The following is a 16171-nucleotide window of genomic DNA, read 5'->3' on the forward strand; positions in this document are numbered from 1 at the left end:
ATTTATTGTAGTAACGGAATGTCCAATAGTTAAAATTCCACCAAATTAAAGGTATACGCAACCAATTTTCACACTCTTGTTTAATATATTCACGTTAATCACCTATGCTTCTATGCAAACAGCTGCATACCACCCATCTCTCCATTTTCTGCAGAGGTAATCTCTGTTTTGATCCGTATCTCTCTGCCTTATATTTTTATTGCCCCTTTATTTATATGGATATATACCTTTTCTTGATTCCAAAAGTGAATTATTACCTGAAATACAATGTATCCAACCTGCATATTAAAATTTAATTTGGTGCTTTGTGGCTGTCTATAGTTGGATTTGTGATTTGCACGTTAATATATGGGACAATATAACCAAACTGTGGAATAAAAATGTATTATAAGAACTTCTGTGATCATATAAATGCACAAGACTTCAGGCTGACTCTGAGTGCTTTTCTATAAGAAATGGATCTCCAAACTTAGTGATAATATTGTAATAATTTCATTTACATTCCATTATATAACTCAAGTTGTCATTAAGAACACTGAAATTATACTAAAACTCACCTATTATACAAATATTATGTATAGGCTTGTATACATATATTAGCATCACTTGTGTATTATAATGAAATAATTACTATAAGAAAAAATAAGACTTTTTTTATTTTCCACACTACAGGCTCTGTGGCACCAGCAGGAACAGGTATGTCTTCAGTATGTCTGAAAATGTAGCAAAAAAAAGACCCATTACTGACTGACTGGGCAGTATTAAGGGATTATAGAGGATAACCAAATTGGTCATCGATTTGAAATGCAAATTGTTGGTCAAATTGATCAAAATTATTCAGCAAGTACTTGGAATTGGCAAAAAGAAATAAAATAAAATAATCATGTTTGTTTTCTCTACTGCCATTAAAGATAACTTCATCCAAATCAAACATTCAGTACAGCCAAATGAGTAATTATTGTAAATAGATTAGACATGTACTAATTTTTTTAGTAGTCTTGACATACAGATTAGTCACTTGTTGCTATAAAAGCACTAATAATCATAATAATAGTAATAGTAATAAAATAATAATAATAAATGCAGCAAAGTGGCAAATAAACATCTTGTAAAACAATCATGGGAAGAGCTGTAAAAGAAAACCTAAGGACTGGAAAGACACAGAGAAAAAATAAAGATGTGATAACATGAGATGTACAAGCAGGATAAAATAAATGATAAAGGGAAGATATTTTTCTAATAATGTGATTGTACAGTATATACATTTGGAATATGGAGAAAAGCATGAAATATAGTCTTAATGATGAATACTCCTAATTTTGCAGCTTTCAAATCCGCAGTCCTTATCCAGCGCTGGTATCGTCGCTACGTGGCCCAAATGGAAGTGAGAAGAAGATGCACTTGGAGTATCTTCCAGTCAATAGAATACACTGGGGAGCAGGACCAAGTCAAGGTAATATTCAGTATGTTCGGTAACTCATTTCCAGTCATGATATAATTGGAGACTTTAGATTTCTTCAGTTGTATTTGCTTTAACTCCTTTTTTGGTTAATAAAAACGTGCTTACCAGTGATACATTGTTGTCTAGGAAAGTAACATTTTAAAGTGAATCTATATTCTCATCTTATCACTATCGTGGTTTACTTAGGAATAAGCCTAATTAATACCTTGATGACCCACATTTCCAGGTATGATTCATTCAGGAGGCCTTAATCTTGTCAACACACGTCTAAGCTTAGCATAATAGAAAAGATTTGCAGTTAATGCAGTTTGTGTTTTACTTTTTTCAATATGAATAACACGCAAAATGAAATAAAGATTAGAATTGTGTCTTGATAATGTTATTAATATGAAAGTCGCATTTTCAACATAAAATTTTGAAGCAAGCACATATACAAAATACAAATACATATATAATTTAATTGTTGTTTTCTCCTTTAAAAATCAGATTGGACTTTTCTTTCTTGCAGTAGTGGAAATGTCAATTAGGTAATGTGAAAAGATGTCCACAACCGCCGCATATAGTATATTTGATAATGACTTAAGTACTATCAGCTGGGGTGGTCAATTGTAATTTGCAATTAGCCAATCAGAAATGGCTAGAAAGTGCTGATGATAGTCATCAGCATCATTGCATATTGTTGCACCAGCCCTCCAGGACCCGTTAGAAACGGCTTCTAAAAGGTGTATCTTTCAATCCGCCCACATCTAATTGTGTCACACTTACGTGAACACACCTTTTACTGTACCCGGCTTATGCTTTCCCTTAGCAAAAAAAACTCAGACATATATCCAAATCGAAATAAAACCCATTTTACATACTGCATTTTGGACGTCTTTTTTTTGCCTTTGCAGCCCATATTCTATTTAACATTAAAATATATATTTATAATAGATTTAAGCATACTGACGACTTAATCTATATCATTTTGCATTAGCATGCCTGCCAACCAGATTTCTTTATTCAGTGTGATAATAGTCTACTTCGGGTTTTTCACACTTATTTTTCAGTAATGTGCAATGTAGACTAGATAAGTTAAGGTTAATTTATGTATTTAACTCCAACTAATTGCTTAAGAATTAAGCCGGCCATAAACAGGCCGTCCTGCTGCTCAAGCCCACCTCGCAGAAGCTGGATGTCTGTCACATTTGACCATATGAATGTATGTGTGACCAAATATGAAATATTGTCTATTCTGGACTTGAACCAAATGGTCGGATCCAATAGTGTCTTTGAATGATGGACTCATCCCCCATTAGAAGTGATCATTGCTTAACATATTTTTTCCACCCTGATCTAAAGCTGATGGATCCTGGGGAGCTGTTGATGATGACTACATGTCTTTTTGGGCCCATATTCTGTCCAATTAGGTGAATTTGTGGCCAGCTAGTGAATGCATTTAATTATAGGTTTTGCTGAAGTCCAACATCAATCGTCTAACATGCAACGCCACCCCAATCCAAGAATGTGCCTAACATTTCTAAAGTGGGCCACGCACTCTGCAATATAGCTCTACAACAAATTGCCTTATATCGTCATGTGTATGGCCATAAAATGAAGATACAAAAGAATATGGTTGAAATCGATGAATCCCTACATTATGAGGTCAAGAACCAAATGGCTAGATCTGTCTAATTTGGAAAATGGAAATGGACTTTGGTATTGTCCAATACTTCATCAGTGTGAGGCCAACATAACCATGCCTGAGGCAGCAACTGAAATAGGGCCCTTCATATGTGTATTGATGTAGTGCACACTGTAAAAGACAGGTATTTTCACTTTAGGGATTAATACATCTGCCAACAAGATTAAGCACTCAGACTTTTGCAGCAACAATCTTAGATTTTATATTTTACTGTTTTACAAAACCTGCAGTCCTAAACAGCTGTCTCATTATTCCACATTATAGGTATGGTTCCTCCTCTACAGCACATATCTTCTTCACCCCAGACTCTAAAAAGTTGAGCAAATCTGTGCATTTTCCTGTAAAAATCAATTTTTAATATCTTGCAGCTTTATGATTTCTTCAATTTTCTCATGGATCATTTCACCCCAGACAACAGCAAGGAAAGTAAGTCACTCTTTGATTATTTAATATGTTTGCCTATAGCAAAAACTGATTGCACTATATTCCTTTATTGATGGCACATCAATGTATTCTAAAGCCATGACTCAGTGGTCAAAAAGGTTACTTATAATTATACATTGGTGGGACATATATTTCTGCAGAAAATAAATCTGAGTACAGATTAGCTAAACTAGGAAAATACACATCAAACAGTAATTTGTAGTGTAAATGTGTTAAATCCTTTCCTTATCCATTTGCCATGCTGACTGAATGAAGTATATTGAATATGTCTTCATTTCTAACCATCACACTCACCCGTTGACTAAAGCTGTGATAGCGTATTTTACTGTGTGTTTATTTTGTGAGCAATTTTAATGTGAGGTAATCTCATATATTTCCACATTTAGTCTTCTATGATCCTATTATGCAAGACCATAATGAAAGCAATTTGGCGCCTGCTATTTGCCCAAGCTCAAGCGCTCTGCCCCCCAGGTACAAATGAATGTGGTGTGTGCCACGAGGCAACACTGCTGGAGATCAGCATCTGTATATATGAAGGGCGCCCAGGTCCTGGCTCCCTGCAGTGTCACTGATGTCACAGCGCTGTCAGTGACAAGGAGCCGAGAGGCTCCAAGAAGGGAATAAAGGCGACAAGCAGAAATAGAATAGCAGGCATAAGGACAAGCAGTAAGGAGAAGCAGATGGAAAAAGAGAAAAGAAGAGAAGCTGTGCAGATAATTTATTTCAGAAAGAGCACGGGGGAGATGTGCTGGGGAAATGGAAAGAAGGGGGTCTGGAGGGAAGGGGTTGGGGGTCTGGAGAGAACAGGGGAGGGGGATTCCTCATTGATACTGTATCAGCCACTGAGCCCCTCATTATCTACCAGCCATTGTACCCCTGTTTTTTGGGGGGTTTGTTGTGTACCAACCACTGTGTCCCTCATTTATTATTTATCAGGCAATGGGATTAACACTGTAAAACAATCAGTAATTAAATATAATTATAAAAAATATTCTAAAGGTGGTGATGTCTTTATTAGCAATAACATTCTATTTAATGTGGGGGGAAATTTTAAGTTGTTCATTTGATTTTGGAGTTGGTGGGGGAAGGACCACTTTATTAAATGGGAATATTATTAATTTAATGTCGGTGATGGTGGTAGGGAATAAAACTGTTAAATAGGAATGCTATTAATTTTATGTTTGGGCTGTTTGGGGGAGGAGGTTTTTCTATTTGAAGTAAACACTATTAATTTATTGTCGGCTGGTTAGAGAGAAGGAGGCCTAATTATTAAAGATGGGTGCTATTAATTTTCCGTCAAGGGCTATATAGAGGGAAATAGGCCTATTTATTAAATGTTAATGCTATCTATTAAATTCTGGGTGTGATTGGGTGGAAGGAGGTCTGTACATTAAACAAAAAAATGCTACTGATTTAATGTCCAGTTGGTTGGGCTTGAGGGAGGCCTAGTTTGTTCACTCATTGCTCAGCTTTCCAGGAGGTGAATAGCAACAGTTTATTTTCCAAACAGGGCCCCATCATTTCAGGATCCAGACAGACACCTTAGACACCAGCAGCAGCACCAGGCAGTCAAAGCTACAGGACAGGTAGGAGAGAGCAGCACATGGCTGAATAAAGGTCTTGCACTTGTAAAGGGCTATGACTACATCTCCTCTGGTGGTGTTTTGCCGCTGAGAGGCAACATCTACTCCCACCAAGATGCGGGGGTTGGGGCATCAGTGCTTTCTTTTGCCCAGGGCGCTAAAATGTCTAGTTACAGCTCTGCTATTATGCAATCTGTTATATAACACCTTTTCAATCTAAAAAATGACATAAAATGGGAGGAAATGTATTATTTACATGGGAACAGATAGAATAGGTTAGTGCCTTTTTTTACAACGCATAGCCCCAAAGTTAGTAAAAGCCTTGGAAGTCAATTGACTAAGGGTCAATATAATTATTATCTTTTTATTTATAAATGACTGACATATTACACAGAGTTGTACACTGAAGGCATCATAGCATGACACAAATTGCATACAACGACATGAAACAGAAGGTAAAGCTGACTTTGCCCAAATAAGCTTACAATCTAAGAGGTAATATAATAATAAAAAATATATAAAAGTTATAACAATAATATGTGTTATTGCAGTTAACTAAATTAAGTAAATATTTTGCATGTAACATAACATTGAAAGAATCACCATGTAATTCATTAAACATTTTTTTGCTTAGGACCTGAAAAACATATATAGCTAGCGTTTTTCAGTTTTATATTTTCTACCTTTTAATGTGAAAGGTAGTTATACTATGGAGTTCTGTGTTCTGCGTTGAGATTTGGCATAATTTAATGTTGGGTGCTAATTCGGGTGCCGGCCGCCCTCCGGATTCAATTCCACAGGATTTTTACCCGCGGCCGCATCTGATGACACGAGATGCGGCCGCGTCAGCGCACGGACGGCCACTTCACATGACACGGGATGGGATCCCGTGTCATGTGATGCGGCCGGCTGTGCGCCCCCCGGGCTGACATCTGCCATCCCGCGCCTGGCAATAGGTGTTGTGAAACTACAATCCCCAGCATGCTTTGCCAGTAGATAACCAGTAAACAGCTAGCAGGGCATGCTGGGACATGTAGTTTCACAAAGAACTGGAGAGCCACAGGTTGGCCAGGCCTGCACTAGTGGGACGAGCAATGTGATAGGATATGTATGGCTTTGTGTTGTGTGCATTTGCAGCAGAACCAGCTAGAATTTGTTATTTCCACAACATAAATGGTCATAATTTTAGTTTATCACCAAACACACAAAAAATAATAGTTTTTATCCGATAGCAAATATTCATAAAGAACACTTAGTCAGTCCATTCCTTTATCATTCCTTTATCTCTAACATGAGTTGTCATATTCCTTAATGTTGACTTAGTAAATTTAACTTGCAGTGTCATTTTAAATTCCTTTGTAAATGGTTCTTTATGTGATATTTTAACTTTTGTAAGGGGATTTCATCTGCCGTATGTTCACTGAAGAGGAAAATTTAAAAGACACGGAGCTAGAGAAATACTGTGACTACGAATCCATTGAGGTGCCACAGAGTTACACAGGTCCTCGAATAACATTCCCATTAAAGCCTAGCTACGCAGCGGCCTTGGTGGAAGCTTTCAAACAGAAGCAAGTAAGTATCACTTGATCACCTCATTTTTGTATATCCAAACAAGTAGCAGTTCTATGTTTCGTTGCTTTTTATCCAATTTAGTAGATAAAGGTGGTCTTTAATCACTAACTACTCTATTCACTAAGCACTAGTACCTATGCTTCTTAAGATAATTCTGTGTTGAGGCATATATTCAAATATCCAAAAGTAGCTGTGGAGAGATGTATTGCTTCCGAATGGTGCTTTATTGTCTGACTCTCACCGTTCCTCCTAGTAGCAGCTCCACGCGCGTTATGTGTTACATCTTTTACATGAGACAAGGAAGCATCTCAAACAGCTGCCAAATATAAAAAGTGTTACAAGCAGTTACAGCAAAGAGATCACCATATGTGGTAAGAATATCTTACAGAAAACTATCCGTATAGTCTTGTTTTATTAAATGTTTAGTTGTTGTTCTGCTGTTTTCTCTTAGTGAAATGTTATGTTCTTTCAAACATGCTTCTCATTTGTCATAGTGACCACAGTCAGTAGATTGAAAAAGACATTGGGATAATAGTTCTAAGCTGTAGTTTGTTTTGTGGGTTGCAATACGCCACACATCACTTGCGATTTTTCAGATCGAAACCGCCCAATGCTGAGTAGGCTAGGTTTTTAGAAAATGCACACAGTTAAATAGTCTTGGATTCTTTATCAGCAAAAAAAGATATCTAGCATATTTTAAAGTATTCTATTGAGTCTAATAATATAACCTATTTGAACCTCACATGTTAATCTCAATATTCACTATATATATACAGTATATATTCCTATATTTTCTAGTTTCTTCACCAGCGATATATCTAAGTATATGCCCCATTGTGGATACTAAAGTACTCAATTCTCAATGCTTAACAGTGTTTTTAATAGTATTTTACTTATAAGGATCTGGTATGTGCACATAAGTACTTTCAATGCCTACAGGATGTCCAGGAAGTAATAGTCCATTAAAACACGTGATAGTTCTTAAAATATGCACCATATCGCTCCTTTTATCATCAGGTGTCACACACTCATCATAAGTAAGGACTATGCCTCACTCTTCTCAAGAATGATTACATTCACAGATGCACTAGTCAGCAAATAGTATACATATTTAATAGAAAGCCTTAATAATATACACAATAAATATAAATAGTTATGTCTATGTCTTTGAGGGTATACATACATTCTGTGTATGGGCAACAAATATGTCATTAAATAATTGATTTTTAACTGAATTGCAGAAATGCTTACACTAACATCTAATGTCTGTTTTTTACAAGGGGACTTGCATGGCCGACTGGATGATTTGTTCTTGATATTTTACAAGGTGTGTGATTAGATTAACCTCTTTCATTGTATTGTTTTACATTTAGATGTCCCATAAATATGAAATTAAAAGCAGGTACACCAACAAGAGGGTTGTTCTTAGGGAAAAAACCAGAAGGTCACCAACAGCACTAGTGAGGGTTTGTGTTCCTTCTTCCTGCAATTCTCCATAAGTTAGTGTGCAAACAACTAGGAGTAATACTTTACTTCCCAGTAATACTAATCTTAGTGCTGAATGACAAAATAAACCCCTGCTGGAGAGACAACTAATGAGGTATTGTGATGATAGCCCCAAGCTGAAATCAGTGGAAGGGTTTATTACCCCAGCGGCAGACATGGCTAACACATCTATGCCCCATATTCTGTCCTGTGTCAATCTAAGACTATTCTTCTGGCTACATTATGACTGTACCAGCATATGGGGGCTGCAAACTGGTGGCTGGTCAGGCATCATCATCATCATTTATTTATTTATATAGTGGTACTAATTCCGCAGCGCTGTACAGAGAACTCACTCTCATCAGTCCCTGCCCCATTGGAGCTTACAGTCTAAATTCCCTAATATAGACACACACATAGAGGGAGATAGACAGAGAGCTAGAGACTAGGGTCAATTTTGATAGCAGCCAATTAACCTACCAGTATGTATTTTTGGAGTGTTGGAGGAAACACACACAAACACGGAGAGAACATACAAACTCCACACAGAAAAGGCCATGGTCGGGAATCGAACTCATGACCCCAGTGCTGTGAGGCAGAAGTGCTAACCACTAGGCCATTGTGCTACCCATGTACTATTAATACAATAGTTCATCTTCATTGACACCTGACAAAAGTGTGGTTGGTTACTGGGCAACAATTCTAGGCAAAGTACCCGATGTGGCATACTTTGCATATTTTTTAAAGTAAACCCTAAGTACATGTTATTAAGGTGTATTCCACATGCTTGAAGTGTGCGTGTTTCATGTCATGTATGTAACAGGTAACATGGAAGGGACATTCACAAGTACTTTAGGTAGTACTGAATTGCATTGCATTTGGAAAGGCTGTTTTTCCTAAAAAATCTGAATAAGATCTTTGACTGCACTTATATGCTTATCAAAAATCCCCCCCCCCCCCCCAATGTGTTTGCTTTATTAAACAAACAAGTAAACAATTTGCTTATTTCCTTTTCTTGTGTTTTTCTCAGAACGGTCTCCCATCACCAGAGAAGCCTTACATATTCAATGGGGACTTTGTAGACAGAGGGAAGCAGTCAATTGAGATATTGATGATCCTCTTTGCATTCTTACTGGTTTATCCAAAGGTCGTCCATTTGAACAGAGGAAACCATGAAGACTATATGGTCAACTTAAGGTATGTTCTGCAAAACAGAACATTTTACTTCAGGTTTATATACTTTGTTAATCACAACTACTGTAAAATTATATTTTTTTTATTTCTTGAGGTATGGATTCACAAAAGAAGTAATGAAAAAATATAAGGTATGCTCAAAATTTAAATTTATTTTTAGCACAGCTAAACACATAACAAGTCAAAATTTTTGTCTTAAAACCAGATTCTCAATTCTTCAAATGATGAAATTGAAAATTACCTATTTTTTTTATATTCTACATTTGCTGGGGGATCTCACTGTCACTAAGAAAGCAGCTCGAAAATCTATTTAACCCTTTTTTTTTTTTTTTTTTTTTTAATACTGTTTCTACAAAAACTCAAATGCAGAGAAGAAACTACACTGATGAGCTCTAACAAGGAAATAGGCTGTTTCTGAGTGGGGACTGGCAGTGTCATGTTCTGAGTACAGAGTGGATGAACAATTGACTGAAGTGGCTGCCATATGTAATTGGTGTTCTAAGAAGTAATGGCTCAAAATATAGTGTTTCCTAGTTTAGACTTTGTAAAGATACATACACTATGTATGCAATTTTAAATTGTAAAACATCTGGAAAGTCATAGAAAATATACAGTATGGTAAACATGCTGAGAAAGACAAATCTATGTACAGATATATACAGTGAAAAAATAAAAAGTACATTAGAAAGGATGTGGTTTAAAGCCATTAAATAATAAATATGTTTTAAAAAATGTTGCCGTTTTTAATTATTGAGGCCCAATATATGGATCACCATATCATTTATGCTTTGTCTTTTAGCAGAATTATGTGTAATACCAAGATATAAACTAATTCATAATTATTTTGAAATATTATTTTGTGCATTTTCATAATATACATATATATTATATAGTATATTAAATACTATGTATATATAGTATATATATGATATACATAGTTTTAACACCAGTAAAATAAATAAAGCAAATGTGTTTTTCATTAAAAATATATAGCCTGGCAGTGGCAGATAGGATGTGCTCACTTGTCTATAGGTTTTTGTTTATTTAAGATATGAACCTTTGACCCAGTTTCTTCTGATATATGACAGGCTCCAAAACTTGTACGTCTAATGGTAGTTCCCATGTACTAGAAAACTGAATCTAAAATGTTTTAATATAAAATGTGCAGATTTTTTTTTTTTTTTTACTTGAAGGTACATGGAAAGAAAATATTGAAAATGTTACAAAGTGTTTTTAGTTGGCTTCCTTTAGCAACTCTGATTGATCGAAAAATATTAATTTTACATGGAGGAGTATCCGATGCTACAGACCTAGATATACTGTCTAAAATCGAACGACACAAGGTAACATATGCAAATTGTTCTTATTATATTACTCTATTAAGGTGACTACTTGTTAATTGCAATTTTACGTATTTTTCTATTTTAAATAAATCAGCAGAACAGTATTTCGACATGCATGAAAATTATGGTTACCGTTAATTTCTTTTCTTCAAAATACTCAATGGTAGCCATTAAAATGGATAATTTCCCTGCTGGTTTAAATATAGACAGCATCAATTAACAAAACACCCCCAGACAGGATAGAATGAAATTCCTCCCCCTCCCCTACTTTTTTTTAGTAACTTCCCAAGCTGTCTGGAAAATTTAAACATAAAAGCATGAGTGTGAAACTGGGCTACCATGGAGTATTTTTAGGAAAAGGAATTAACGATAACCATAATACGCGATTTTTCCTATTCAGTCCTCCATGGCAGGCATTACAATGGGATGTACTACAAAAGAACAAGTCATCCACTTATGCTGCACAATCAACGATTTATTCAGTGGCTGGGTGCAGGGCCGGATTAATCATAGGTATAACTCGGCTAGAGCCCAGGGGCTTTGGGCATCTGGGAGGCCCTTGAAGCTACTTTATTTTCCTTCTCTTTATAGCTGTAGCGCGGCCAGCAACATTATTCATTGAGCCGGGGGCGTCCCCGCCCCCCGGCTCCGACTGTCAGCTGGTCAAGGAGGAAAGGCAGCTAACAGCAAATGTTATGCTGTTATCTACCTGCTGTCACTGTAGTGCTTCCGTGGAGTGCAGTAATCTCCTTACTGAGGAGATCTCATGAGAGTAAGACTATGACTCATAGTCTCACTCTCAAGAGATCTCCTCAGTAAGGAGATTACTGCACTCCACGGAAGCACTACAGGGAGTGACAGAAGAACACTTGCAGCCTGCAGACAGGACAGATCAGGAATAGGGAGGTAAGCGGGGGGGGGCTCACAGGGGGAAGGCTCACAGTGGGGGGGGGGTCACAGTGTCCTTATCCTGGGGGCGTTCATTCCCTTAATCTGGCCCTGGCTATGTGGAGAGTATGTCTCCCAAACTGAGAACCCATAGAAAATAAGACATAGAAATCATAATGACTAGCGAAGGGGTATGGATAGATGTCCATCCATCTGCTTTGCATAACTTACACAATGTAATAAACAGCTTCCAATTATACAATTTGGAATCAAAGATCCTGATTTCTTTTTAGGGAAATGTATTTGAAACACCTCTTTCTCCATTTGTACAGGAATAAATATTTACACACAGAGAATTTTAAGTAGATTATATATATATATATATATATATATATATATATATATATATATATTCTATATATTTGTAAAAGTGTGCTAATCACCGGCTCCAAGACTCCCTTCTTTTTTGAGTAGCTCCAGCTCAACCTCCATGCCATTAAAGCTAGTTGCTCCAGACATTCCTCTTAGAGAACCTCAAGCTTCAAGAAGAATAACAGTTTTGGCCAACATACTAGGTATTGGTGCATCTACTTTTGGAACCAAGCTCCACTTCTGTGCCTCTTCATCACTGAATCAATACATTGGTAGTCTCTTTCAGGTAGACTTTTTCACCTGTGCCCATTCTTTATGAATAAGCTCTTTCACAACTTAATGTACAGAAAAAAACTTTACTCTTTTTACTATGATCCTCAAAAAGAGATTTCTAAGCTGCAGTGGAAGTTGTTTCCTCATTCATCCCCAAAGACTTGTATTTGCGCTTTTCCACACTATCCAAATTAAACATCCTAGGTGTCTCTTTAATCTCCCCAAATTCATTACTTGAGGGATCTTCTAGATTCCCTAAAAACTCTTACTGAGAGTATCTGTCTTCAAAATCCTTACTTGTCTGAGACCTTGCTCTGTTTATGCCTTTTATAGCACATAAATCCTCCTTGGTCACAAAAGACTCCTTCATCCAAGATATAAGTTTCTTAAATTGCTAAAGGGACTAGCTTGAGAACTACATATTGTACAAAATACCCTTTCTGCTGTCAAAAGGTTTATTATAGACGCCACAATTTGTATATTGTTTTACTTTGCTGTCCGTCTGCCCTTCCACATGCGCTACAAGACTACTGAAGGGACAGGGTATTAATAATAGCCAACTATAATTTATTAGTACAGGAATAATAAAGCACCCCTAATTTAGGGGCTTAACTATAGCGGGTGCCCTTCAGCTGCTTGGGATTGGACTCAGGCTCCATCGTGCTCCAGATGTTTGGCTGATGTACAGCCATAGTGAAGGTAGCATCTTTTCCCAGGAACATTGAGAGCAGTTACAAGTCTTACACTTGTGTGGTCCTCCATTTTGGTACCCCCGAACTATGACACTGTGCCTTTATGCTGACACCACTGATGTCCCTGAACTTGGAGTGGGATTCAAATTACATACTAGATCTTCTCCTTGAGGACGCAGGCTGGATCTCCCTAGGTAATAAGCCTCCGACCACAATGAAAGTAAGCCCCCACACTAGGGAAAAATAACAAACACTACTTGACCTACCTAACTAGAGACAAGAAAAGACGTAAGGGAAGAGGAGGAGCTGCCTTATATACTGTTTGGGAGTGTTTTGTTAATTGATTCTGTTTCTAGCCAAACTAGATAGGAACTTACTCATTGTCATAGCTGCCATTGAGGATAAAGGTTGTGTAGCATTTTAAAAGAACATTAAAAACAACATTATAGCACATTTTGATATTATTTTTCTTTAGTTCGCCTCTACTTTACGTCCTCGAAAAAAGAAAGAGAAGACTAACAAGACAGATGAAAAGCCTTCTCAGGAAAAATGTACGAATGGAGAAAATACTTTGTCTGTAGTGACAACATGGCCACCACCAAGAAGTGGTTCATTCTCATATAGTGCCACTCCAAGCCTCCTGCCCAACTATAAGGGAAAACGATCTGCCAGTAGTCCGACTACTATGACTATGGACAGGATGGAGATCTCCAAACGCGTGCGACAAGCTGTGGACAAAGAGCTAGTGAAATGTCGCATACAAGTGGGTTTAACGGAGACCTATACGGAACCAGACAGTCCGGTTTCTGTGTCAGAGTCTGAATCTGAGTCAGGAGAAATGCAAGATTATGACATGGACAATGAAGAGAGAAAGCAGGTAAAATGTTCTATTGTTGAGTATTTCATAAAACTTCCTGTGCATTATTGCATGTACTTATGGTTGGTTGCCAAATGTCCAAATGCACCGGCGTTCTAAAATGCAAATAAAGCCTAAAAGTAATTTTTAATTAATAATCCAAATTTAATTAATGTAAATATAAATTTCATATTATGTTCAGCACTCAGGACATTTCTATGGAACATTGTGGCAGCATATTCAGGATGATATGTCCAGTATGCTGCTGCCATGTATGTTAATAAATAAAATAAATAAATTATTGAATATAATACACATCACTATATTTCGTTAAAAATGCAACTGACCATGTCAGTGAAAACTATGTTTGAGGAGTACTCCTCTCTAGAAATGTAGTGTTTGTTGATGTTAGGTAAAATTTAGTATATTGATCTCACTTATGTGCTGTCTGAGATCTTCTGATCCTACAGCTCCCACTATATCTCCAGTGATCAGAGCAGGAAATCCTTTCTCCTGATCATTGCCGGCTTTTTTCAAACTGACGCTGGCTGTGTCTTTACTGTGTTTTCTGTAAACACTTGAAATGGAGGTAGATGGTTTGTGTCCCAGCTAACCAATCATATTCTGATAAAAACTATGGCACATTGTCTTTACAAACTTCTGTCATGAATACAATTGTATTATGGCCGTCATCCCCATCAAACCAAGTCTAGGATGGCAGGAAAGCAGGTCTCTACTCATCATCATTCCTATTGTTTAATTTTGTATGTTAATACTGTATTATGAGCAAATAGAAACATTTAACTTTGGGCTCAGTAAGATCAGTATTACCATGTATTTATTTTATAAACATGGAATGCTGTAGGAGCTGAAATTATGGAGAGAAATAATTGGCTCGGGGAGTATAAATCTAAGATGGGCCCTGATCTACAGCTAACGTTTCCCTTTAAAGACTTGGGAGTAAATGTATGAACCTCCAGATTCTTCAACTCTGGCGAGTTCAGCGTCTTCAGCGCTTAAATTTAAAGCGGCACTGCCTTGTAAAGGGAAACTTCCCTTTGTAGTGTTCATTGACAGTAAGACTTTCCATAGGGGCACAAATACACTATTTTTATGCTTGCCAATTTCACTGGATTTGCTTTCTGGGGAGAATTCTCATTGCTTGTTGTTCTGTGTATACAAAACTACATTTCTCTCTACTGAGCTGTGTATATGTGACCTGTGAAATTGTGTGGCGGGTGGATGGGGTGCCAGTTAAAGCGCCAAAGCATTTTACCTACATTATTCTTAGTTGAAAATATCATACCTTCTATTATAGCAGAGCAGAAGTAAATGACCTCACCCCAATTGTGCCATGACCACACCCCCTCCTCTTTCTGTATCAATTTAATAGCTGCAAAGTTAGGAAGTTGCATTACAATATCATGTGATATAAAGTGTGCGTGCTAGTGTTTCTATATTATGTGATTGTGTGTTGGTTTTCACTGTATGCATTATATTATGTGTAACTAATGTGTGTATACACAGTAAATGTTAGCATGTGTTTGGCTCTATATTTTTTCTTTTTTTTTTCTACGTCCTCCCCAGACATCGGATCTTTTTTCCAATGATATTGCACATTCTCTCCAACTTTTCTGATCTTGCCCAACCCTATTTACACTGTTGACTGCAATAATTATTTTAGTAAAAAAGTAGTTCTGATTGCAATGTTTTTTGTTTTTTTTAATAGCTTTCTAGTATTGTATATATGCCCTTTTTATTAATTTGCTAATTTACGTCTTTGCCAGATTGTAGATATTCTTTGGAGCGATCCCATGGCTCAAGATGGCTGTAAGTTAAACACTGTTCGTGGAGGCGGATGTTACTTTGGTCCTGATGTGACAGAAAAAATCCTTCAAAAACATGGACTGCAAATGTTGATCCGTTCCCATGAGTGTAAGCAAGAAGGATATGAGTTTTGCCACAATGGAAAGGTAAATTGAAAATGAGAATTGCTTGTAATTAACAAAACCTAATACTAAAACATAAAAATGATATTGTGTTCCTTTAATCTACACAAAATGTACTTAAATAATGTTTTCAATAATAATAATAAAAACAAATTAAGCAAAGCATAAATTATCAGGAAAAGTATACATATTTTACCATTTTTATTTTGTTTTCATTAAGAAAAAAATATTAGCTTAGAAATCCATACATATAGATTTATATACTTGTGTGGCTAACAGGGATGGGTGCAGTCATTATGCTGCCTGTGGGTGCTCCCATTATCCCTGACGAAATACTAACAGACCTTTCTTTATAGCTAGTGCGCATTATAACA

At 36.6% G+C, this 16171-nt stretch overlaps 1 protein-coding gene across 2 annotated transcripts in view; it reads left to right on the plus strand.

Annotated features, from left to right (window-relative positions):
• The first annotated feature begins 642 nt into the window (after positions 1 to 642).
• The window catches only part of PPEF2 (protein phosphatase with EF-hand domain 2), a 34827-nt gene continuing 19298 nt past the window's right edge, over positions 643 to 16171 (plus strand). Inside the window, exons 1-11 of one of the 2 annotated variants that reach the window (XM_075202672.1) lie at positions 643 to 696; positions 1326 to 1453; positions 3515 to 3572; positions 6570 to 6745; positions 7002 to 7116; positions 8026 to 8072; positions 9261 to 9427; positions 9519 to 9555; positions 10618 to 10767; positions 13468 to 13869; positions 15636 to 15821. In XM_075202672.1, coding sequence (XP_075058773.1) covers positions 1379 to 1453; positions 3515 to 3572; positions 6570 to 6745; positions 7002 to 7116; positions 8026 to 8072; positions 9261 to 9427; positions 9519 to 9555; positions 10618 to 10767; positions 13468 to 13869; positions 15636 to 15821 — 1413 coding nt within the window. In that variant the 5' untranslated portion in view covers positions 643 to 696; positions 1326 to 1378. Of the gene's footprint in view, positions 697 to 1325; positions 1454 to 3514; positions 3577 to 6569; positions 6746 to 7001; positions 7117 to 8025; positions 8073 to 9260; positions 9428 to 9518; positions 9556 to 10617; positions 10768 to 13467; positions 13870 to 15635; positions 15822 to 16171 lie in introns of those variants that run through there. The other variant, XM_075202680.1, reaches the window with a different exon arrangement.

This window comes from Mixophyes fleayi, chromosome 1 (genome assembly GCF_038048845.1).
Source record: "Mixophyes fleayi isolate aMixFle1 chromosome 1, aMixFle1.hap1, whole genome shotgun sequence".
Classification (NCBI taxonomy): domain Eukaryota; kingdom Metazoa; phylum Chordata; class Amphibia; order Anura; family Limnodynastidae; genus Mixophyes; species Mixophyes fleayi.